At 41.2% G+C, this 26,091-nt stretch overlaps 1 protein-coding gene across 2 annotated transcripts in view; it reads left to right on the top strand.

Annotated features, from left to right (window-relative positions):
• Positions 1–24,663, top strand: part of BMPR2 (bone morphogenetic protein receptor type 2) — a 175,470-nt gene extending 150,807 nt beyond the window's left edge. For both annotated transcript variants that reach the window (XM_075069998.1, XM_075069999.1), the window contains exons 4-13: positions 1,299–1,409; positions 2,085–2,176; positions 5,660–5,890; positions 9,362–9,476; positions 11,677–11,837; positions 13,451–13,598; positions 14,383–14,519; positions 18,338–18,510; positions 19,650–20,929; positions 23,290–24,663. In XM_075069998.1, the coding sequence (XP_074926099.1) occupies positions 1,299–1,409; positions 2,085–2,176; positions 5,660–5,890; positions 9,362–9,476; positions 11,677–11,837; positions 13,451–13,598; positions 14,383–14,519; positions 18,338–18,510; positions 19,650–20,929; positions 23,290–23,540 (2,699 nt within the window). In that variant the 3' untranslated portion in view covers positions 23,541–24,663. The remainder of the gene's footprint in view (positions 1–1,298; positions 1,410–2,084; positions 2,177–5,659; positions 5,891–9,361; positions 9,477–11,676; positions 11,838–13,450; positions 13,599–14,382; positions 14,520–18,337; positions 18,511–19,649; positions 20,930–23,289) is intronic.
• The last annotated feature ends 1,428 nt before the right edge of the window (positions 24,664–26,091 follow it).

Genomic DNA, 26,091 nt, shown 5'->3' with positions numbered 1-26,091 from the left:
TGATGTATACATACTCTAAATATCATTTCCAAGGGCAACAGCCATTAAGGTCCCTGTGACATCTTGTTTGCTGGATTTTCTAGTGCATAGGGCTGCCCCATTTGGAGTTTATCATAAACTTCCATTATTTCCTTTCTTTGTGCCAGTGAAGATCCTAGCTGGGTCATGGGCCTGGTGTGGAAGGGAGTCCCTGGGGGTGAGGTGGTAGGAGAGTGAGCCCTCCTCACACCCAGCACTGATGGCTCCAGTTCCATGAGGGAATGGGCCTGGGTCTGGGTGTTGTGATCTCATGTGCGAGGTCACAGCAACACAGAGGGTCAGCTGGGCCAGGTTTTAGTGAGTGGCAGGCCAAATGTGAGTAGCACTGTAACCTCATGTGCCAGATTGCAAAGGCACTGACTCAAGTCTGACCCAGCAGCACTGTTGATAACATGGGGTATGGTAGCCCAAGGCCTGGTCTATGAGTGGGAGAATAGCGAAATTCCACCTTGGATAGATAAAATCATGAGGCTTGGCACCTGAGTGGGTGCATTTAGAGAGACCAGGAATCAATTCAGGGCTTTGGGAGATACCATCAACCTTTGAATCTAACTTGTTTTAATTTTGGCTACTGATTTGATTTCCTAGATTTCATGCTGCAATGTATTTTTGAAGGATTATTATTCATTAAAGAAAACTAAGGATTTTAATTATATTAAGATGTCTTGATTTCAGATATCGTCCTTGTACAGTTTATGGGTTTCAAAACCTAGAGAAATGAGGGATGAGAGGAAAACAAGTGAGTTAGAAGTAGAAATCATAGGAGGATAGAGGAGCCTTCTGGTGAATTTGTATGCCAAGTTCATTAAATCAGCATAACTGAATGACCCTTATAGAAGAAGTCCTGAGCATTATACTACTATAGCATTTTCTAGTAATATAATGGGCTTGTTACAGCTTTTGTTGTTCATAACATTGGCCCACCCCTCCAATTTGTATTTTTAACAATCAACCTTGTGTGGTTGTTCTGTGCATTGCCATATGGAAGACAGTGATTCAGTTTCCAGTTTTGGTGGTCTCACTCTCCATACAGGCAAGGAAGGCCCTGGTGATTCTGCAGAGGTAATGTTCTCAGCTGTGTTTAGCTAGTCACCTGTTCTCTCCTCAAATTTTAATGGTAACAATAAATTAGGGACGTATAGTATAATCCATACAGCATGATTTGTTTCTCATTTCTGTTACTTTGTCTGTTGTATGGTCCTGAATCTTTCTCATGTACATTTAAAAAAATGACATGTACTCTTTCTCCTTTCTTTCAGATTCATCTAATTCTTTTCACCGAGATGAGACTATTGTTATTGCCTTGGCTTCAGTCTCTGTATTAGCTGTTTTGATTGCTGCTATATTCTTTGGATATAGGATGCTTGCAGGTAGAATTTGATGAGCTTTTCTTTTTTCGTATTATTCTTTTGACTGTTCTTCACAATTATAATTCCCTTACCTCCTTCTATTCCAACCCCTTTAAATACACCTCTACCCCAATATAACACGACCCGATATAACACGAATTCGGATATAACGCGGTAAAGCAGCTCTCCGGAGGGCGCGGGGCTGTGCACTCCAGTGGATCAAACCAAGTTCCATATAACGCGGTTTCACCTATAACGCAGTAAGATTTTTATGCTCCCGAGGACAGCGTTATATCGGAGTAGAGATGTACATTTCTTAATGGCCCATAGAAATTTATAAGGACTCCCACATGTTTTCAGTCTGGGTTCCATTTTTCTTCCATCAATCCTCTGCTTAACAAATAGCTGGAGTAGAGCCATCAGTCTTCTCTAAGGCCAACACCAGTGAGATTCCATGTTGTGCATGAAAGAATAGTTGTGTAGCAAGTAGCCATCACCTTCCCAACCACTTACTCTTCCCATCTTAGTTTTACTAGCTCGGGGGAGAAGGGTTTGCAGTGTTACTCCTGGTTTGGCATGTCCTTCACTGTAACAGCCACTGGTGCTGTCAAGTCCTAGAATAGTTCTGTAACCATTCTCATATGTATTTTTGCATAAAATCTTAACTATCAGAACTTTTGGTTCCTGTATCTGCAGGGGACCGTAAGCAAGGTCTACACAGTATGAACATGATGGAGGCAGCAGCATCAGAGCCTTCACTAGACCTGGATAATCTAAAATTGCTAGAAGTAAGTATGCCACTCAGAATTTCTGCCTCTTTATTTACTCTTCATTGTTTGCTCCACCTGTGATCAAATTACCTGCCAGATATTGTTGTAATATTTAAGAAACAGATATATGTAATAAATGTGCTGTGTTTTCCCACATTTATATTGTCCTGGTTGTATCTGTTGTGAACTGCGGTAAAAACCATAAACAAAATCACTAAACAAATAGAGGTTACCTCAGAAATACCAGAAGCCAAAGACATTATTTAACTTCTCTCTTTACTCAGCAGTATCATTGATATTAGTCAGAACGTGCTCTTCTTTTAGAAGAGCATTAACTACTCAAGAGCATTAAGGAGTACTTGCACGTATTGTATTTCAGTGTCACATCAAAAATTCTTTTTCTATTTGACATTGATAACCATGTTCAAAAATATTTTAGAAGTACAATATCTTACAGTAATAGTCTGAAACATTGTCGTCACATTACTGTAACTATAGAATTTACTGTGGAGTGCAGTAGTATATTTCAATAATAGTGGGGTGCTGCATGTTTTCTTAATCTCCTTTATGTCAAATAGTCTGCACAGTAAGGTGTTTCCTATGTCTATGGCAACTGAAGGCAGTCCAGATCTTTTCTCTGGGCCTGAGCTTAGGAATCAGGAATAACTCTCCAGAATTCTCTGCCTCTGGGTGGCACAAACAGCTGACTCCAGGTCTCCCTTTGTATCAGAACTTTCAGAGGATGTATAAAAGATTAACAGAGTGTCTGTTTCTTTATTGACTTAAAGGTTTTTCCATCTCAAAACTGTTTTAAACTTAAAAAAAGAAAAAAAAATTGGCACTGAGGCGGGTTTGAAGGACAGCATTGCTGCTCCTCTTCCCCATGTCTCAGAAATGGCAGAGAATGAAAGCAGGCCACAGGAACTCAGCTTCCATGTCCCTGGTGAGTCACTGCAGGGAAGTCTGGCTTCTGATGGCATGTAGGCAAGGTAATCTCTAAGACAGCTGAGCAGGCCACAGTGAAACTAGCTCCAGGTTGGAGTTTGGGCAAGGTCTGTGCCAAGAGACTTGAGCTGACTTTTATGGAAGCTTCCTTCACTAAGACCAGGCCACAGTCAGTGACATGTTTTCAAGTCCCCATGGCTTCTCCCTTGGTCATGGGGCTCCTGTTCATACAGTTTGCAGAACAAACAGGAAGGTTTCACTGGAGCCTCTTGAATCTCCTGGGAAGGCAAGGTTGGTGGGAACCAAGAGGGAAGAAATTTCTGCTCCGAGCCATCATGTAGGCAATGTCCGTGCTGAGGTGGTTGAGAAGGCTGCAGAGCATCCCCCCTTCCCACAAGTTGTTTTACCTGCAAGGCTTCAGACATCATGAAAAGTGCCTTCCCCTGGGAGTGAACCATCTCAGAAAATGAGTGGTTGAGATAATAAGAGAAGGATATTTGATACAACTCACTCATTGTCCCAGGGAGAAGTTTATCCTTTCCCCCAAAAATAATAAACCAACACTATCAACAAGACACTTCATAGCATCAGCAGATGAAGGATGGGATTAGGAACTTTGCTGTGTTTTTTCTCAGACCTGTATGCCACAGAGCCTGTGTGTCCATCTGAGACTTGGTGGCTCCTTGAGGATCTTCTTAGGATCTCAGCATTGAATGTGGACGGACTTGAACAGGATCTGGCACTCTCGGAATTGACTTCTGCACTAAATGACTTTGCTCTAAGGCAGGCACAAGATATTGATGGTTTGCCTATTGAGTTTTATAAGGCCTTTCAGACCCTTCTTGGGCCTGACTTGCTTCAGGTTTTTCAGGGAGTATCAGAGAGAACAGCCACTCAGTTGTCATCAAGTGGTTCTTCCTGTTGCCTAGGAATGGAGACCTTGGGGAGGTGAAGAATTGGAGACCTGTGCCAGGGTTCTTAGAACCATGAGCTGCCATGTTACCCCTCAGCCTCACCAAGTGAGAGCTTTGCTGCCGCTAAGAGATGTGTTAGCTCCCTGACATACCAGCTTGTCTGCTGTGCCCGCAAACTCTTTTCAGGACTTTGCCAATCCAAACCTTGCTTAGCAGGTTATAATCAGTGAACTCTAGTTCCTGAGGTCCCAGAGACATCGTTTCTCCAGTGCACAGCCCCTCTGACTGTAGGACCTACAAAACCTTACATTCACTGCCCCCTGTAAAGACACAGAAAACAGCATCTTATTAACTTGACTAGAGGGTTAACACACCCTTCCCTTCCATCAAAGCGCTGAGCTGGTTTATGGTAAAAGTAAAACCAGTTTATTAACAAAAGGACATATGTTTAAGGGATACCAAGTATAAGGAATAAGGATAAAAATGGTTACAGACAAAAGTAAAAAGATGTTTCTAAGACTAAAACTCAACTTCGAACTAGTCTTTTTTTCAAAGTTTTTCTCACCACAGTCATCTTCCAGCACTGCAAACCCGTTCATTAACCAGAGCTCAAAGCACTTCGTTTCTTTGACTCCTCAGGTGAAGAATGATTTAGGGGTTCGCTCCTCCCTCTTTATAGTCCAGTCAACCTTTGAAATGCATTTTTTCTGAAGAGTATACCCTAATAAAGTTCCTTTCGCCTGCTGGATGTAAATGTCACACTGTCTGGTGTAGATGCTATGCTGGCTTCTTCCCCGTTTATGATTTTTTTTATAATGCAAATGATCTTCCTGCTGTTTCCGATACCCATTGTCTTTTGACCATACCTGGCTTGAATAACATGGAAGACGCACTCAAGCAGGCAGACCCACATTCCTTTGGCTAGAAAAAAATCTGTTTTACCTGCATGGCTGGTTTACAAACTATGTGTAATTTTATATATAATGTTCATGTGTACATTTCACAATGATATTAATCTCCAGTGTGTCACCTGTTCACTTCCGATATCTTACATGACACCTTTTAGATACAGATTATGACAACAGTGAGTTGGAGTACTGGGCTGGTCAAGCCAGCTGAAACTCAGTGCTAGATACCAGAGAGTCCCTTGCTTTCTGGGTTTGAGACACTTTTAGGGTCACAGAAATGCAGCTGTAGGCTCTGTCTTCTCTGAGAACCATATTCAATACAGTGTTCAAAACGTCATAGTTTACTTGGAACCCTGCTCTTTCTCTCTTGGGGCAGTAACTGTTTTAAAAACAAACTTTTTAAACTAGAGCTAGAGGTTTGTATTCCAAAATTTGTGCACACGTATATTTCTTTGCCTGTACATAATGAGAATTCCTTGTGGAAATATAGTGCTATGCCGTTATCAAATTTTAGCATGTGTATGCATTTATTTCATGCAAATCTGAACCTCAGTTTTATGAAAATGTGTTCTTGAATGCTGACACTTTATTTGGTAATATATGTGGAGTATATGATAGTGAAATTTTATAACGTGGCCCATAACTATACATATCCATTCTACTTTGCAGTGTGAAAATCTCTCTTGATCATTACTATTTTAATCAATGTATTGACTACTTTTAACTTTTTACAGCTAATTGGCCGGGGGCGATATGGAGCTGTGTATAAAGGTTCCCTAGATGAGCGTCCAGTGGCTGTAAAAGTATTTTCCTTTGCTAACCGCCAGAACTTTATCAACGAGAGGAACATCTACAGAGTCCCACTGATGGATCATGACAATATTGCCCGCTTCATTGTGGGCGATGAGCGATTCACTGCGGATGGACGTATGGAATATTTGTTGGTGATGGAATATTATCCCAACGTAAGTACTTCATGGAAAATAAATTGGTTTATACCTAAGAATAGTGAAATAGAGAGGATGTAGTAGTGTCCACGCTGGTGCTTAGGTTGGTATAACTTATGTTGCCAGAAGGGGTCTTATTCACACTCCTGAGCGGTGTAAGTTATACTGACATAAGTAATAGTGTTGACCCAGCCTAAGGGATTAAGGGGTGAGTAGCTACTCCCTCAGATGTGGCCAGTTGATTGATCAGCAACAGTTGACATAAGAAACTGCAGCCCAGGCAGAAGGGGGCTGCTGCCAGAGAGGCTGAGAACCACTTTGCACCAGCAGCAGACTGGCAGAAAGCTATTCAAGGAACAGGATTAGAAGTCCCTGAAGACTGATATGAGACTGCTGGGGAGGGCACAGAGGCCCTAAGCAGGTATCACATCTGCTATACTCTCTGAGTTAGAGGAGATAGGAATATGACATAAGGATTTGAGAATAGCTGGAGTTGAACTAGGAGACTAGAAGAGCAAAGTCATAAAGGACCGGTGTACTCCAAAGGGGCCTGAGGCCAGGCAAGAAATACTGAATCACCTCACCTTAATTCTCCCACAGCAAATAAATTGAGTTCTATGCAACTTATAGTGTATGTGTTACGGGGGTGGGAGGTGGAGAGTGATCTTTCACATGAGATTTTAAAACTACGGATGAGTTTGGTTGCTCCATGTGGACATTAAAGACCTCATAGTATATTTGTTTAAAAAAGATAGGCAGGAAGTGAGACTGATGGGAAGAATTTTCTTCATGCCCTGTGCCAAAATGTTGTGTAGCATGCTTTGTTCTGGGTGATTTGCTGACCTCATACCAGAACTGGCTGAATTTCATCATTGGGGGAGTGTGCATACATTGTAACTAATGTTACATACGTTAATAATGAAATAATTATTATAAAATAATTGAAGTGTATGTGAAATATATATAACAAATACAAGCTTTAATTTTTATTTCAGAATTATTTATTTGGTTCTTGTTGGTTTTAATAGATAAAATAGTTAATATGTTCAGGCAATTGGATAACTTTAAAATGAGATATTTCCTTCTATGGCTGAGCTACTAATACCATATTCTCTACTATCCAGAAGGATGAGGATTGTGTGATGAGTCTTTGGGGGTAAAAATGGGTGGGAAGCATCAGTGTTCAAACAGGAATGGAATATCCAAGGGCAATTATTTTAATCAATAGTAATAAATTATTTCTTATATATAAATGCTGCCCATCCAAGATATTTTAAGCTTTCATATATATATATATATATATATATATATATATATATATATGCAACACACACACGCACTTTAAGTGAGAAGTAAAAATGAATACAATAATATAAAAGCTATATAAAATATTTTAAAAGCCAAACGATGTGGCATAACTTATAAAGGAGACAGTACCCTAGGTGCCAGTGATTAAACTTGAATGCTATAAAGAATGTCTTAGTTGACAGTGATTAAAACTGAAAATGCCTCTGAAAAAGCAGTAGCAGTGATAGATGGATATGTAAGTAGAGAGACTGCTACAAACCAAGAATTCCCACAGGAAAAGCTCAGTCACATGCAGACCTCAGGTGCAGTGATTTACACAAGTAAAAAAAGTGTTGTAATTGTATATCAGAGATATTCTGAGATGTGTGATGTAAAAGTTTACAGAGTATTGTCAGGCAGTGAGGTAGTAGCCTTTTTGTTACAAATCACTTTCCCAAACTTAATTTTCTAGTTGAAATTTCCCACATTTGGTCATAACCTGAGAGAGAGAGAGAAAATTGTTCTTGAAAGATCAAGTAAAACTGGTTCAGCTAATTTCCAGATATGAAGACAGTGGAAAAAATATGCTTTTGCCACTGTGCAATTTATGTACCTGAATATGAAATGAAGCGCGTCTTATAGGCAAACTTAGTGTGCAATCATGTAAATAAGCACTATATTGTAATGCATATACTACCCCTGGGGGAGTTCTGCACCACTGTGCAATGCAGAATTAATGTTCTGCACAGAATTTCCTTTCCGTCCACAGAACTGGGGCTGCAGAGCTGCTGGCTACCACTAGGGGACATTGGACCCAGCAGAGACCAGCTCCCTAGCTTGCAAATATAAGACACTGTTGGGAAGTGTGAGGGTCTGGAGAGTTCCTTGCAGTTGCATTTCCCAGCATGTCCTGAAGGAAGGTGGCAGTTTGCAGGAAACTCTGTATAAGCCTGGGACTCAGCATCAGGCTGTTTCTCACTCTGGATCCCTGGGCTCTAAGAGGAGGGCCTGCAAGTGTCTGGGATAGGGGGTAACCCACAGCTGAGGTCTGGGGATAGTGGATGTGCCTGGCTGGCCTGGGGGTGTGCCCTGTGGCTGGGCTCTGTGGGGAGGGGGTGCAGGTGCTTGGTGTAGGGGAGCACCTCATGGCTGGGCTTTGGGGAGGGGGCAGAAGGTCTGAGTGTCTGGACTGGGGAGTGCTCTGTGGCTGGACTCTGGAGGAGAAGAGGTTTAATGGACTGTAATGTTAGTAAGACTACTTGCATAAAGGAGTGCTTGTGGGAGTAAAGACTGGTAGGATCTAGTTCTTATTTTACTGGGAATCTTGCATCTTCCAGATAGATGAGACTGGAGTTTTTCCTCTAGACACTTTTGGAAAATAAGAGCTATCTGGAATCTTTTCAGTTCCCAAAATGACAGCATTCAGTTTCTCTTTCAGATTTGTTCCTCCACAGCTGCGTCAGGAGCTCTATTTCCTTGTTTAACTTCTCTTGGTGGGAAAGGGGATCATGATGTTCCTGTTTCTATCCCTGCAATGTTTGCTGACTGACTGAGGGCTTGTCTACACTTACAGCACTTAGTGAAGACGCCGTCTATGTCGACATTTATATTCCACCTCTCAAGTAACTATGTCAATGGGACAAGCCCTCCTGGCTATGTAGCGCTGTCGACACTGCAAGTTTGGTTGGTTTGAACGTGTTGCTCAAGGGGGTGGATTTTGCACACCCTGAGTGACATAGTTATACTAACATCAATTGGTAATGCAGACCAAGCCTAAATCTGCTGGGACTGGGAAAATATCAGGGAGATAAATTAGAAAACCTTTTATTATGACTAAAATCCTGATATTGTTCAAAGTCCACCACTTTGTACTCAACATAATAGTTTCTTCAGTTACCTTTGTTCAGGCACTGTTCATTAGGAATTTCAGAATATTATAACAGCTGCAAAAAATAAATGCAGTCTCTTGGTTTATCTACTTTCATTTTCTGACTAAACCAAAAAACCAACAGCAGCAACAAACACTCATAAAGGTAAACTTGGACCCTGATCCAGCAACTGATGGGATGCAGGTAGACTGATGAGCAATTTCAGGATCAGGGTATTAGGGAGCACTGTATGTCATGTGGGCCCTCGAAAAGATTTTGACTTGGTTATTCAACATGATAAAATGTCAATGCACTGTTTTTATTCTTTCTCTAGGGTTCTTTGTGCAAGTATTTGAGTCTTCACACCAGCGACTGGGTGAGCTCCTGTCGTTTGGCACATTCGGTAACCAGGGGCCTGGCATACCTTCACACAGAGTTACCTAGAGGAGGTATGGTCAGGAAGAGACATGTTTACACCACAATAACTGAGCTGGTACCATGTGGTAGTTGGGGGTGGGAGGTGCTTGTTTTGTTTTTAATCTTAGTAGTGAAGAGAAAATGTATGGTTTGAGAAATGAATTAATGTGAGCAGATGATGACTCAAAATAGACTACAAAGAGCTTCCTGTAGTACATTCTGTTCTCCTGAGTACTCCAGGACCATGATGTAGATCTGTAGACACTTCTATGAAAATGTGGAATGAGATGCTACAGAATCCTATAAACAGGCAAGCAAGAAGCAGAGTTGCACAATGCTGCTGTATCATAGCAACAAATTACTAAAGACCTAAAGAATTTAACATACAGTATCTAAATGCAAGAAAATGGCTGAAGTGTTCTCATGCATTGTGCAGTTCAGGTATAGGTCACTGAAATAGTGTATGTGGTTTAAAAAAGAGTGGGTATGATGTATATGGAAGGAAAATATGTAAATCTTCTGTTTTATTGTAGTTTTATTTTTCATACTATTTCATTTTTTATTTCAGGACAAAGATTATAGCTTTTTGGTGTATAAATGACATCACCTGCATACTTTAATGGTTTATTACAGCACTAGATGGGACAACATACTGATATAAGAGTTTTTCTTCTGTGCTTGCATGCTTCATTTAACATTTTGGGAGCTAAAGTATCGTGATTATATACCAGACATATTCTGAAATGTGTGATGTAAAAGATTACAGAGTACTGGCAGGCAGTGAGGTATTAGCCTTTTTGTTACAAATGGAAAAGATAAAAAGCTGTGGAAAGATCAGTTCACCAGTAACTGCTAGAACTTGAGAGAGTGCTGAATTTTTGATTAAAAAAGCAAGTTTACATAAAAATAAGGATTGATATTTGCTAAGACAGTGAAAAATAAAGGAAAATAACTACTTAAATACCAGGCTGGTGCTACCATACTTGGTATTCATGTATGCTAGTGAAACTGCAGCCACCACCTTAATTTAATCATTTTGAAATGTACACCCAGGTATCTCCGTAAGCAGCTATAATTGCGTAAGCCGTCCACCACCATAGAGATATAGCAATAGACTGATTTGTAAAAGCCAGCAAGGAGCTCACAGTGTTTAAGAAGCTCCTGTGGTTCTATGAACATCGGATCAGAGCAAAATCACCTCTATAGTCTTGGCTGTTTGTAGTGAACAAGTCTTGATTCAAATAATGGCTATAAACTCTTCCACTGTCGAGCAGTAGTAACTTGAGAATTCTTGTTAAGATTATAGTCACAATATTTTATGATAAAAGCATTGCCAAGCCTCTGTATAATTAATTTGTTCAGCTATATTATACAATTTATAGTGAAATCCACAAAAATTTGCTAAAAACTTCTGTACGTGAGCTCGTGGGCCTAAGGCTAAGGGGCTGTTTAACTGCAAGGTAGATGTTCAGGCTTTGGCTGGAGCCCAGGCTCTAGACCCCTGCAAGGTGGGAGGGTCCCAGAGCTTGGGCGACAGCATGATCTGGAACCTCTACACTGCAATTAAATAGCTCTTTAGCTCAAGGCCCACGAGTCCTAGTCTGATGTCCCAGGTCAACCATGGGTGTCTAATTGCAGTTTAGACTTACCCATGTGTGTTCAGTTGTCCAACTGGAGTAGTAAATTTAAGAGGAATCTGAGATTCTCCTGTGGGGCAACTGAGATCCATTTCAATAGTACTATAGTGCGTTCAAGCACTGGAATAAGTCTGAGACGTATACTGATATAAGTGCCCCCATCTGTCCAGTTTCTGCACAGACACCAAGCTAATTATAGTGAATTGCTGGTGCTTTCTTTTAAATGAGGACTGTATGAATATGGTGACCTCATTTGGACTGGCCATTAGATCCGCGACAGCAGATCCATGCTTAAATACACTACAGCTAAAATGCTGAACTACTTTTGGAATCAAAAGAAGCTTACTGACTATTAGGTCTATGTATCACAATTATATAATAATGCATTGCACATAAACAGCAAAATATCATGAACGCCTGTCAGTCTTTCAGTAGTTAATAGAGCGTGTTGCAGTGGTCACTGTAAGCAGGGGAAATTGTTAGCGGCCTTAAAAACAAAAGTTCTATAAAAACCAAGCAAACACAATTTGGTTCCTCTTTTGCCAAGCAAAAGAGCTACTCAAGTAATAATGAACATTTCCATCTACCCCAATAGACCATTATAAACCTGCAATTTCCCATCGTGACTTGAACAGCCGTAACGTATTGGTGAAGAATGATGGAACATGTGTAATTAGTGATTTTGGATTATCCATGAGATTAACTGGAAATCGACTGGTACGTCCGGGCGAGGAGGACAATGCAGCCATTAGTGAGGTGAGCATGAATTAAGAAAACACAATGATGGGCATTTGTAAATGGTATCTAGCAAGAGAAAAATGAATTTGGAAGCAATCTTGAAATATTTGCTCCTCAAGTCACAGGGTAAATGCAATGGTTGCACAATTTCTGTGAAGGGAAGATATTGAAAAGAGTGGGTTATAGCATTGGGGCGATAAGGTTCTTTGGCCCTTTTAATAAAACATTTTAAAACAAGTGTAGTGTTTTTGAAAGAGGACATATAGACAGCCCTGGAGTTGTAAGTCCTCTTTCAATAGAATAGGTCTGACAGGTCAGTGGCAGTGCACATTTTCCCACCAAAGCCCCTTGGTCCAAACTTGGAGAGACCACTGCTAGGTCCCAGAAAGTAATTAAATCTCCATATCAATTCAATCCTCTGCTGAGATCTGTAAACATAGGTGCAATTGCAATGGGGTTTGTTGTGGTGTGGCAACACAGTCTTTAGGTCTTGTGTTGAGATTGCCAGTTCCTTTCGTATAGGCCCCAAACAACCTTCAGATGGTAATGATCTTTTGTCATGACCAACCCTGAACTGGATTTGAAGAAGTGGCATAGAAGTAAAGTCTCCATGTCCCACTTCCAGCTTTCTACAAGCCATTTAGACCCTTCCATCATCCCCTGACATCATTATATGGTCAGATTGTGGAGATTGAGGGGTGCTGGCCCATGCAAGGATGTTTAAGAACCTGCTTCTTTCTGTAACTTGTAGAAGCATGAATACAGTGGAATCTGAATATAGGAAACTCAATTATAGTGAAGCACTGCTTTAAGTGAAGAAGAGTGAAAGTCCCAGAATGCTTCAGTCCATTTACAGTGAAGTTTCACTTCTCAATGTGTGTTCAACTGTATTAATATAATTCCCTTGGAATTCAGCTATAATAATAATAATAATAATATGCTGTAAATAAATAATTCTTAATGCTTAGATGTTAATTCTCTAGATATACAGAACTTAATGCCTAACTGAAGAAAGAAGCAGAGAGAGAATAAGTTACCACTTTTTAAAGGGCAAGCATAAGTGGAACCTAACACTACCCAATTGGTAACGAAGAAGGGCTGGGCTGACCTTGCTACCTGTTCCCCAACGAGAGTAAATATGTGTGGCGATAGCCATGCGAGTAGGCATACAGTTGTCAATGTTCCCTGAACCTGCAGGAAAGAAGGGGAGGCCCTGCCAACGTTCCTAGGTGAAGAAGATGAATTATTTTTCCCAGTAGGTCCTCTCCTGTTACCATAAAATACCCTGCTATAAAGTGAAGTTATTTGTGGAGTTATTATTCCTCTATCAAAGGCTTTGCACTGTGTCCTGCTGAATATGAGGACACAATACAAGGGACATAATCTTTTATTTTGCATGTATTTGATAAGTGCAACAGAAGCAAGATAGCTCAGGAAAGGTTTTATTATGACTAGGCTGGTGATAAGAGGTTAGAGTCCAAGGATATACATAATGGAAGTAACTGCTTTTTCTTCTAAATGATAGAAGAAAACACAAGGTAGGGTAAGAATAATAAATAGGATCTGTAATAAACTGAGTCAAATGTAGACTTTACCTTGTGAGTTAAGAGTGCAACTGTTTGTTCTTACAGGTTGGTACAATCCGCTATATGGCTCCTGAAGTGCTCGAAGGAGCAGTGAACTTGAGGGACTGTGAATCTGCTCTGAAACAAGTAGATATGTACGCACTAGGCCTTATCTACTGGGAGATCTTCATGAGATGCACAGACCTCTTCCCAGGTAACTAAAGGATTGACTGAAATAATGATGTTAGTAAAAAAAATATGGATCAGAAACCAAATTTGTGTTTTCACATTTTAAAAATACAATCCATTACACTTGTGTTACAGAACAGATTTTTCTTCACTGTTTTTCACCATTATCTCAGTGCCATCTAGTGTTAAGGATTTTATTGGAATTAGTACAATGTACTCAGTTGTAATACAATGGACATGGATGAAACACATGTCCTTATATAGTTCATTTGCTCTTTTGATACCAGTATCCTCTGAAAACTCACTCAGTGCCTGTAATATGGTAGAAGGGGAAATGGGCAGGTAAAGTGGAACCCATAGCCATCCTTGTATTTATTACTGAGGTGCAGCCTGTGGATTTAACAGGTGCTGGCATGTAGTATTCCATCTATAGCCAAACAGCTGTACGTGGCATGCTGGGACCTATAGTCTGATTGTGCTTCCCTCCCATGTTAAATACAATCTGTTTTTTTTTCCCCATACAAATTAGATGTGTCTGACAGGTTCTTGGCCAGTTGCCAATGCACCCATCAATTGGGCAAAGCTTTGAGTGCCTCCCTAGGCAGTTCTAAACAATGACTTGTTCATATTTAACTAACTCAACTACATTTTGTTAATTTAAAATGTCTGCTTTAAGGGAAAGGGAAAAAAACATCATAGGGAGCAATCTCCATGCCACCTCCTCTCATGTAAAAGTTCTTGATTCCCGGTTTTTTACAGCTGTGATTTCATTATAGGGTTTTTGTTTGTTTGTTTTTCTTTCCTAACAGGGGAGTCGGTGCCAGAGTACCAGATGGCATTCCAGACAGAAGTTGGAAACCATCCCACTTTTGAAGATATGCAAGTACTGGTATCTAGGGAGAAGCAACGACCAAAATTCCCAGAAGCTTGGAAAGAGAACAGCCTGGTAAGATAGAAAGTTAAAAAGAAGCATTTGCTTGAGGTAGCTAAGTTGTGCTCTCACTCTTTCAAAGCCAAATGTTAAATCCATTTTCTTCTACTTGACATTAATATTTAAAGTTCTAGAGCTGCTCCAGGCTGGACTTCTTAAAATACTGAATTCAATTTAAAAGAATTCATTGTTATAAAACAGTTCAGATTAAAACTAGGGGGTTTAAAAGAGAAATACTGTATTTACTACTGGATTTTTAAGTGTTATAGGTGCAAAAGTACATTATATTTATTATTAATATTATATGCCAAGTGCCCAAATGTCCTCAACGTAAACAAGGCAGAAATATCAAGACAGTCCATATCTGGAAATTTTATAAACTAAGAATGCCCCAAAATTTTAGCTAGTAAAAATTACATAGTATTTGCTATTGTACATAAGGATTGTAAAGCTGAGTACTTTCTTAAATTATATCTTCTTTTGCCAAGATATGTTTTTCAGCATTTGCAGAGCCTACAGCGCTCACTGATCATTTAATAAATATTACCAGATTTTAGAAATATTATGTTGCTTATTAATTTGATATTCATTTGAAAAATTTCTTTTCTCAAAAAATATAAATAAGGCAGTTTTCTGATTAGGAGATGAGAAAAAATTCCCAACTTTTTCTCTGTTCCACTGAGCCGATCCAGCACTGAGAATATCTGTTGCACACTACTCCCTACTTAGTAATTGAGTTAAAATAATCTCTGTAAATTGGAGGTGATCTTTAGGCTGTTTGTTAAAGGTAGAAAATGAAAAGTATGATGATTTACATGTTTATGTCACAACAAATATAAAAATAGTCAAAGAAGTGAGAGAAATTGTGGTTAAAAAAATAAATGGACTAAATATTTGGCTTTTAATAAAAGTGATTTTCTAATTATATTGTTTCAATTGCTGAAATTGTCTTCTTGAACCATCAGACACTTTGGTAGTCGACGTGTAACAATCTGCACTCTCAAGGTGATAGGGAATGTAAGGCCATATCTGCTCTAGCGCGTGTCAACATGTCTTAAACCATTTCAGATCTGGACAGAGTCTACCAGAGTAATGTTATTGCAAGACATTGTGATGTTTTCGAAAAAGTGAAACTACCTAGAAACGGTTGCAGAGGTTCATCCATATTGTTCAAGAAAACCATGGTGCACTGTTCTCATTACAGCACGGATGTTATATTGCTGGTAAATACAGCTCTGGAAGAACCAAGTTTGGCACAGTTGTAGCTAGTGCAGTTCACAATGTTGATTGGACTCTTTGGGTATGTCTGGCCCATGTCAGCTGACTTAGGCTTGGGCTATGGGGCTGTAAAACTGCAGCATAGCTGTTTGGGTTAGATGAGGCAGGGCGCTGGGATCTCAGGGTGGGGAGGAGGGTCCCAGAGCCTGGCCTCCAGCCCCAGCCCGAATGTCTGCACTGCAGTTTTATAGCTCCACAGCCTGAGCCCCACAAGCCCAAGTCAGCTGACATGGGGCCAGCCAGGGATGTGTTAGTGCAGTGCAGACATACCCTGTTGATGCTCAGGTTGGGTTATGTTATTTTACAGATTTTCATTTTAAATGCTAATTATGTTGAACTATAGAACTATTAGGATTATTATAGGGTGGACAGGTAGCCCCTGTATTTAGGTGACTACCATTTTTCTTGTGTTGTCACTAAGCTTTTGGCAACATTGCAAAATAACTGAAAATGTACATTCTAATCTAAGGCTGGGCCTATGCTGCTTACAAAATAATCATCAGTAGCAGTACACAGGGCTACTGGGGAGGGGAGCAAGTGGGGCAATTTGCCCTGGGCCCCACAGGGGCCCTGAGAGCCATGGCCGAGAACCCCTTTCCTGGCTAGAGACGCCTTTTTAATTTTTACTCACCCGGCAGCGGTCCGGATCTTTGGCGGCACTTCAGCGGCGGGGGGACCTTCAGTTGCTCCAGGTCTTTGGTGGCACTTCAGTGGCGGGTCCTTCATTGCTGCCAAAGACGCGGAGCGAGTGAAGGACCCGCCACCGCCACAGACTCAGAGCACCTCCTAGTGAGTACAAGTTCGGCAGCTGGTGGTGCCTTTTTTAATGTCCGCTGCCCCGCTTTGCCCCAGGCCTCCTGAATCCTCTGGGCAGCCCTGGCAGTACACACACTTCATAGGAGCACCAGGAACAGACAATATCTCTCGGAGGGTGGGGGAGAGAACTACTCTAGGCATTTTCTAGTAATTTCCCTCACCTCCTCCAGACTCAAGACATGGTCCCACTGGTCCATTTCCCAACTCTAGGGGCACCAGTTGGGGAAAGAGCTTTCCCTACCTCCTGGGAGGAGTGGGAAGAGAGGGCTGGGCTCCTCTTGACTACTCCTTAGACCGCTGGGGACATATGCTGGGTCCATCTTTACCACCCCACTCCATGGGAATAACTGCCTTGTGTTATGTGCGAAAGTTTCAGGGTTCAAACCCCACCAGTGATGCATGATACGTGACAGTTACAGTTGTACATAATGCATTTTTTAGCAAATTTACTATTTGCAGAATCTTTTTTGCTGAACTTGAATTATGATACAGTCTATAATTACATGATCACGTTCTATTTTTTCCATAGGGCCCCGTCTCATTTGGTGCACTGGGTGATGCTCTGGGGAATAACCAGGGTGGTGTAGTGAATGAAACAGTCTGTAGATTCCCTGCTTCATTTGCTCTAGAAGCTGGAAGGTGTGTAATTGGCTCAGGGAGGGAAATACAGGAAGAAAGAGGATGGTCTTGTGGTTAAGGCAGGTGACTGTCACAGGACAGCTCAGGTCTATTTCTGCCACTGTTTTTGTGTATGACACTGAACATGAAATTTAGATTAAAATTTTCAAAAACACGTAAATCCCATTTTCAAAAGAAGCTCTGAAATAACTGAGGTGAGTTTTGAAAATGAGTCGTAGGCTCCTAAAAAACACAGGCTCTTCTGAAAATTTAAGCCTTAAGTCAAAATGTTAGCAAGTAGCCATTAAGTGTGTTCTCATTTCCTCTGTGCCCCACTTACGACTCTGAGGAAGTAGGAGTGTGGAGCACTTGTAACTGCAACTGTGCATGCTCTACACCACTGTGTGGAGCATGGCAGCATGGTCTGGAGGAATGTTCAGAGTCTCACGTGCCTCTGCCACTGACTCATGGAGTTGCCTCAGGAGAGTCTCTCTCTGCATTTTGCCATCTGTAAAATGGGGATAACAACCTTTTCACATCTCTCAGTGAAGAGAAATTCATTAATGTTTGTGAGGTACTCAGAGCCTACAGTGATGAGCAGTCTGGAAGAGACCAGGAGGAAATAAGTGATCTTGCATTAATTGTGTCTCTAGCAAAATAAAGCAGGAACTGTCAATTGAATGATAGTATAAAAATGATGGTATTCCTGAGTACATTCTGTACATTGAATGAGGGAGGGCCTCAATTCAAAAAAAAAAAAAGTATGTGATCATGTAATTAAAGACTATCATAATCCATATGCACCAGAGCCAGAAGGAAGGTTGCACAGGCAACCATAATTCTGGCATTTCTTGACTTTTGAATACTTGACCATATAGTTTGTTATGTAATATATTATGAAAGGTATTAGGATTATAGCATCATGTAAATGCTCACTCTTTTGTGTAAATTAACTTGAACAGATTTGTGCATTTTTACCTTCATTCTCTCATTAAAATGTACACCAGCTTATGGCTAAAAGTCAGTATTTCACTTTATTCAGATCACTATAAATCATAAGAAAGTAGATTAAAAACACAACATGTAAAGGAGAATAATTTGACACAATGTTTCTCTTGCAGGCTGTGAGGTCCCTTAAAGAGACGATCGAAGACTGTTGGGACCAAGATGCTGAAGCTCGACTGACAGCGCAGTGTGCTGAAGAGAGGATGGCTGAACTCATGATGATTTGGGAGAGGAACAAATCAGTCAGCCCAACAGTCAATCCTATGTCTACTGCCATGCAGAATGAACGGTAAGAAGTGAAGTAGTCTGGTGTTAGTCAGCTGTCCTCAGTACACAGGTCACCCTGGGAGTGAGATCAGAATGTTAACAGGAGCTGACTATTCTTGGGAACTGGCATATTTATATGAACATGTGTGACCTAGTGTGTATATGGACTTTGCATAGTTTTGTGTAGATTTTTCACAAACTTACTATATGAATCCACAACTAACTGATTCCTTGTAGCTTTGGGTCCCCAGATTCCCACAAATTCAATATACCTATGATGTACACAATGTATTTTGGAGAGAGAAGATCTGACCTTCTCACTGAGTTATATAGCTACCTGAAAAATAGCCTTGAACTTCCACAGTCAAAATAAAGAAGTGATTATGAAGTGTCTTCAGGAACTCTTGCTAAATGATTCATGACATTTCTGTTTAAAATGTTTCTGCTAAAAGCTTTGTGTGTTCACTGCCAGCTGAGAGATATGAGTTCAGGAAATCATTCAGATTCCCAGTCCTGAATTTTCCAAGTAAGGAACCACAAGGTCAGCATTGACTTTATAATGATTCTGACCTGCAGAGAGAGACTGCGTATTTCCCTTTTCTGACTGTAAATGATCCAAAGGGAAGGAGAGTCAGCTGAGCTGATATTAATGCTCTGTGTGTATACTAGAGATCCTGTTTGGGGTTACTCTTGATACCCAAGGGAGTGTGTCTTACCATATTAAACTTTGTGTTTAAAATTATGTATCATGGTTTTTTATCATAATTTGCAACTCCATGATTTTTCCTGTTTCATTTCCTCCATCCTCTCCGCAGGGCTCTCTTCACCTCCCTCACCCCAAGATCTCTTCATTGCACTTAGAGTGGAGCCTCAGCAGTGAAGTGGGCAATCATCAGATGGGATGACAAAATTCCTTACTTTTGGCTTTTAAAACAATTAAGAGGCTTTGTTACATAAATAACATCCATGATGAAACCTGCTGCCCTACAAGTTCAGTTTCATGGTGGCCAGAATTTTTCATGGAAGCTATAGTGTGTTATCAGAGCTCCTTAAGTGGTTGGTCTTTGGATTATATGTGAAGGGAAAAATAGAGACCTTCAGTGGTGAGAGGCAGTTTTTTTATATAAGTCTTAATGTCAGACTTTTTCTTTTCTTTTAAAGCAACCTGTCACATCACAGGCGTGTGCCAAAAATCAGGCCGTATCCAGATTACTCTTCTTCATCTTATATTGAAGACTCAATCCACCACACTGACAGTATAGTGAAGAACATTTCTTCTGAGCATTCAGTGTCCACTACACCATTGACTTCAGGGGAGAAGAACAGAAACTCCATTAACTATGAACGACAGCAAGCACAGGCTCGCATCCCTAGCCCTGAGACTAGTGTCACCAGTTTGTCCACCAACACAACTACCACCAACACAACTGGCCTCACGCCTAGCACTGGCATGACTACCATATCTGAGATGCCTTACTCAGATGAAACAAACCAACATGCTACAAATGTCATGCAGCCTGTTGGACCAACTCCTGTTTGTCTGCAACTAACAGAGGAGGACTTAGAAACCAACAAGCTGGATCCAAAAGAAGTAGATAAGAACCTAAAGGAGAGCTCTGATGAGAATCTGATGGAGCATTCCCTTAAACAGTTCAGTGGACCAGATCCACTCAGCAGCACCAGCTCCAGCTTGCTTTATCCGCTGATCAAACTTGCAGCAGAGGTGACAGGACAGCAGGACTTCACACAAGCTGGGAATGGTCAAGCATGTTTGATTCCAGATGTCCCATCTACTCAGGTCTACCCTCTACCCAAGCAGCAGAACCTTCCGAAGAGGCCTACTAGTCTACCTTTAAACACCAAAAATTCAACAAAGGAGCCACGACTGAAATTTGGTGGCAAGCACAAATCAAACTTGAAGCAAGTGGAAACTGGAGTTGCCAAGATGAATACGATCAATGCTGCAGAACCTCATGTGGTAACAGTTACCATGAATGGAGTGGTTGGGAGGAGCCAAAGCATAAACTCGCATGGTGTAACAACCCAATATGCCAATGGTGCAGTGCCATCTGGCCAGACAACCAGTTCAGTGGCGCACAGGGCCCAGGAAATGCTGCAGAATCAGTTCAGTGGAGAGGACAGTCGGCTGAATATTAACTCAAGCCCTGATGAGCATGAACCTTTACTGAGACGGGAGCAGCAAGTTGGCCAAGATGAAGGTGTTTTGGATCGTCTAGTGGACAGGAGAGAGCGACCGCTGGACAATGGCCGAACAAACGCCAATAACAACAACAGTAATCCATGTCTAATGCAAGATGTTACTACACTTGGCACCCAGAGAATGACAACATATCCTGTGCAGACCCAGACTAGAAGAGCACAGAGGCCTAATTCACTAGATCTATCGGCCACAAATTCTTTGGACAGCAGTAGCTTGCAATGTAAGTGTTGACAGAACTCAAAAAATTTCCCAAACATTTTCTTACCTGAGAATTAAACATAAGTGTGTGGATGAAAAATATCTGTATTGTCTCACAGCCCAAATAGCCAACCCCGCCCCCCAAATTGCATGCATATTTAATTTCTATTGGTGTAATTTCACTCATCCCATTACATTAAATTTGTAGCCCCTGGCCTGAAAATATATCAGTTTTCCCCCTCCCTCACCTCTGGAATAAATTGGTTTCCTTTCTAATCAATTCTGCTTTCACTCTCCAAATCTGATCACTTCTAAACCTCTTCCTCTTTGCAGAGCTTCTCTGCTATTGCCGTCCCGGTTCCTCTCCTGGGTATTCTGGAGACCCTAAGCCTCCCATTTTCTCCTGCTGTCCAGTATTTCAGGGTTGTTAAAATAAATGATTACAATAACTAGTTACATATGCCATTATTTTTAAATGACTGGTTGTACTATATTATTATTAGCTTTTCTGAATAAGTACATCTGATTTTATTGTGGTAAATAACAACAATTACAGTTATATAAGTTACTTTTCTTGAAATATTCCAATCCTGTGAGCTGATGTCTTGGTACCCAATATTGGTATGCAGCTCTCACGTATGATTAGCATTAGATACCAGGGCTGAGACCTGGAAGATCAGTATGTCCCATTAGGGGGGTTCAGACTAGATAGAAAAACTACAGACTGCTCCATACTTTTGTCTGAATCCCAGTGTAATAGTAAATATTTCATCAACATAGCATGCGTGTTCGAGAAATTAATCAACAGTTGTATAAAGCAACATATTTTTAGATATAAACAACTTTAATAGACTGTAGAATAACTGTAATCACCCTTTGGGCTTCAACAGCAAAGGACACAAGAAGCCACAATGGGCTTTTTGTCTTTTCCCTGCAAGGCAAAAGTAACAAACGGTTACAGCTAAGCTCTCCATTGGTTATAGCCTCCATTAGTTATTCCCTGTTCTGTTCAGTTTCAAAGGGACTATTGGAAAGGCCTGTTTATCTTTCTTTGGGGGGAAAATTTTTTGTTCCAAAATACCCTGTGTTCTTGGAGGGAGCCAAGGTAGCTGGGATTGGAAGCCTTTGAATGTGCTTAGGCAGACAGAGAATATATTATTAGCGAAGTTATGTGGATGTGGGGGCTTTCCCAGCAGAAACTGAGGAGACACACATGTTTAATTAGCAATGTAGAACACACTGATACTTTTTGGAAAAGAAGAGTGCAAACCAGCAACAGAGCACTCATTAAATACAGTTAAATGTTCACTGGTGGAATGGTTTTCTAGCTTCAGTTTGTTCTAATTTAGTAAAATGAATTCAGTTAGGTTTGGGGTTGTTTTTTTATTGTAGTACTTTTTTCTCTTACCTCATCTTTTTACAGGTTAAATAAAGAAGATGTAGGTTTTTTGTTTGTTTTTTTACAATCAAATCTCAGTTGCTGATATTTAAACACAGAAAAGGTGACAAACAACTCTCTTAAAGGTTTCACTATCCTAGACTCAAGTTCTGGTTCAGGAAAATCACAGACTAGACCAGAGGTAGACAACCTACAGCACGTGTGCCAAAGGTGGCATGTGCACCGATTTTCAGAGGCACTCACACTGCCTGGGTCCTGGCCACCGGTCCGGGGGGCTCTGCATTTTAATTTAATTTTAAATGATGCTTCTTAAACATTTTAAAAATCTTCTTTACTTTACATATAACAATAGTTTAGTTAGATATTATAGACTTATAGAAAGAGACCTTCTAAAAACGTTAAAATGTATTACTGGCACGCGAAACCTTAAATTAGAGTGAATAAATGAAGACTCAACTCACCACTTCTGAAAGGTTGCCAACCCCTGGAATAGAACATTTGGCCTCAAAATGAAAAGCTGGGTTTTGTCTGTGGTCATGTATGTAAGAACCTATTTGCCAGGTAGAATGGAATTTAAAAGATAAATGATGTAATGATACCATTTAAAAACTCAGCATTTACTGCCCTGTAATATTGCAGAAGTGCTTTGTCTCCCATTCCAAGTATAGAAAAATAGCATGGATACAAAAGTCACATTAATGTAAATGCTGAGGGCTAGATTCTACTCTCTTACACCACTGTCTGCATAGGGTAGCTGAAGTTACTCCACTGGAGTTACTACAGATATACACTGTAATAATGGAGAGCACAATCTGGCCCTTTGTTTTAATGGCACCCACTGTACATAAATACTAGTCACCTTTCCTGTCACTATTGCCAGTTTTGACAGGATTTGTTTTTTTCGGCCTACATGTACATGTAACTACCTTGAACTCTCAAGCATACTCTTCTTGTAACATTTTAGTTGCGACTTTTATTTTCAGTAGGTGACTCATCACAAGACGGCAAACCGGGCTCAGGAGAAAAGATCAAGAAACGTGTGAAAACTCCATATTCACTTAAGCGGTGGCGCCCTTCAACATGGGTCATCTCCACTGAACCACTGGACTGCGAGGTGAACAACAATGGCAGTGACAGGGCAGTCCACTCTAAATCCAATACTGCTGTTTACCTGGCAGACGGCGGTACTGCCACAACAATGGTGTCCAAGGATGCAGGAGTGAACTGCCTGTGAAATATTTTAAAGCCAACAAAATGACATTTTTGTGTTATTTGAAACAAACATGCAGAAGACATTTTAAAAAACTGCTTTCTCCTCCTGTCAGCACCCCCTGCCAAGAACTCGCTTTAAATAGATTTCAGCTATGCAGAAATTTTTTAGCTTATGCTTCCATATTTTTTGTTTCATTTTTTGAACGTTTTTGCACTTTTATTTGGTATCGCTAAGGTTAAGTCTGTCTGTCTTTGACCACAGAATTATATATATATGTATCAAAAATGTGGTCTCAAAATATTTTTTTTAAAAAAATAACAAAAAAAATGTATTGCTGATAATCAGTTTGGACCAGTTCCTAAAGGTCACTAAAAACATAAGCAGACTATAAGGGTATGTCTACACTACGGGATTATTCCGATTTTACATAAACCAGTTTTGTAAAACAGATTGTATAAAGTTGAGTGCACGCGGCCACACAAGCACATTAATTCGGCAGTGTGCGTCCATGTACCGAGGCTAGCGTCAATTTCCAGAGCGTTGCACTGTGGGTAGCTATCCCGTAGCTATCCCATAGTTCTGCAGTCTCCCTCACCCATTGGGTTGAGATCCCAATGCATGATGGGGGAAAAACAGTGTCGCGGGTGATTCTGGGCAAATGTCGTCACTCAATCCTTCTTCCGTGAAAGCAACGGCAGACAATCATTTTGCGCCCTTTTTCCCTGGATTGCCCTGGCAGACGCCATAGCATGGCATCTCTGGAACCTGTTTTGCCTTTTGTCACTGTCACCGTATGTGTACTGGATGCTGCTGACAGAAACGGTACTGCAGCGCTACACAGCAGCATTCATTTGCCTTTGCAAGGTAGCAGAGATGGTTACCATCCCTATTGCACCATCTGCCATTGTAAATTGGTGATGAGATGACAGTTTTCAGTCATTTTGTACCATTTGCAATTGGAAATTGGCAATGATGGTTATCAATCCTTTTGTACCATCTGCTGCTGTCATGGGTGCTCCTGGCTGGCCTTGCTGAGGTCAGCTGGGGGTGCATGGACAAAAATGGGAATGACTCCCCGGGTTATTCCCTTCTTTATGTTTTGTCTAAAAATAGAGTCAGTCCTGCCTAGAATAAGGGGAAGGTCTACTAGAGAGCCAGAAGCACACGCTCCGGATCAGAGTCCAGAGATCCCGCAGAAATGATGAGCTGCATGCCATTCTAGGGGGTGCCCCTGCAACAACCCCACCCATTGCTTCCTCCTCCCACAACATCCTCGTGCTACCGTGGCAGTGTCCCCATTTGTGTGATGAAGTAATAAAGAATGCAGGAATAAGAACACTGACTTTTTTAGCGAGATAAGTGAGCAGGAGCAGCCTCCAGCTGCTTTGATAGTCAGGCAGGACATTAAAAGAGTGGAGGAGAGGACGCAGCTCCCGCTGCTTATTAATAGTTCCAGGAGTACAGAATCTTTTCTTAGACACGATAAGGTAGGAGGGGCTGATGGAGCTCAGGCTCCAGCTGCTATGATGAGGACGGTTACCTAGCTTGAACCCGTCTGCCCATGGGAATGACAGGGAGTCATTCCCAATTTTTACTCAGCACCGCTGTGCCGACCTCACCGAGGCCAGCCAGGACACTCACGTGATTGATGATGAGGACGGCTAATTAAGTCATTTGTGTACTGTACCGTTCTGCACCGGGGAAAGGAGAGAGAGGATGCTGCTGTTCAGCGCTGGCAGCATCCCGTCTACCAGCAGCATGTTCCAGATTAGACATATGGTGGACATTGAAGAGTGGAAGAGACATTTTTTTCCCTTCTTTGGGGGAGGGGGGGATAAATTTGACGACATATTCCCGGAACTACTGGCGACCCAATGTTTTTGACCCTTCAGGCATTGGAGCTCAGACCAACGAATGCAAAATACATTTTCGGAGGACTGGCGGGGACTGTGTGGGATAGCTTGGAGTTCCTCAGTCCCCCTTCCCTCCCTCCCATGTAGCATTCCATTTGATTCTTTGCTTCCGTTTACGCTTGTCACGCAGCACTTGTGCTGAGGTCCCTGCTGTGGCCTTGTCTATCATAGCCTGGGAGTTTTGTTCAAATGCTTTGGCTTTTTGTTTCTGCTAACCAGTAGCTGTTTTATGAACAGATTTGTCTCCTCATAAGCGATCAGATCCAGTATCTCTGTCACGGTCCATGCTGGAAGCCTCTTTTTGGGATTTGGGGCTGCATCACTACCCGTGGCTGATCAGAGCTCATGCTGGGCAAACAGGAAATGAAAATTCAAAAGTTCATGGAGCTTTTCCTGTTCTACCTGGCCAGTGCATCCGAATTTCAGATCGCTTTTCAGAGTGGTCATCAATGGTGCACTGTGGGGATACCGCCTGGAGGCCAATTACCGTCGATTTGCGGCCACGCTAACCTAATCCGACATGGCATACCGATTTTCAGCTGCTTGACTTCTCTCGTCAGGGAGGAGTACAGAAACCAGTTTAAAGAGCCCTTTATATCGATATTAGGGCGTTTTGTGGACGGGATGCCAGGGTTTAAATCCGGTTTAACATCTTCTCT

The sequence above is a fragment of the Chelonoidis abingdonii genome, chromosome 10 (genome assembly GCF_003597395.2).
Source record: "Chelonoidis abingdonii isolate Lonesome George chromosome 10, CheloAbing_2.0, whole genome shotgun sequence".
Lineage (NCBI taxonomy): Eukaryota > Metazoa > Chordata > Testudines > Testudinidae > Chelonoidis > Chelonoidis abingdonii.
Note: the sequence above shows the minus strand (reverse complement) of the source record. Positions and strands in the feature narration are given on the sequence as shown.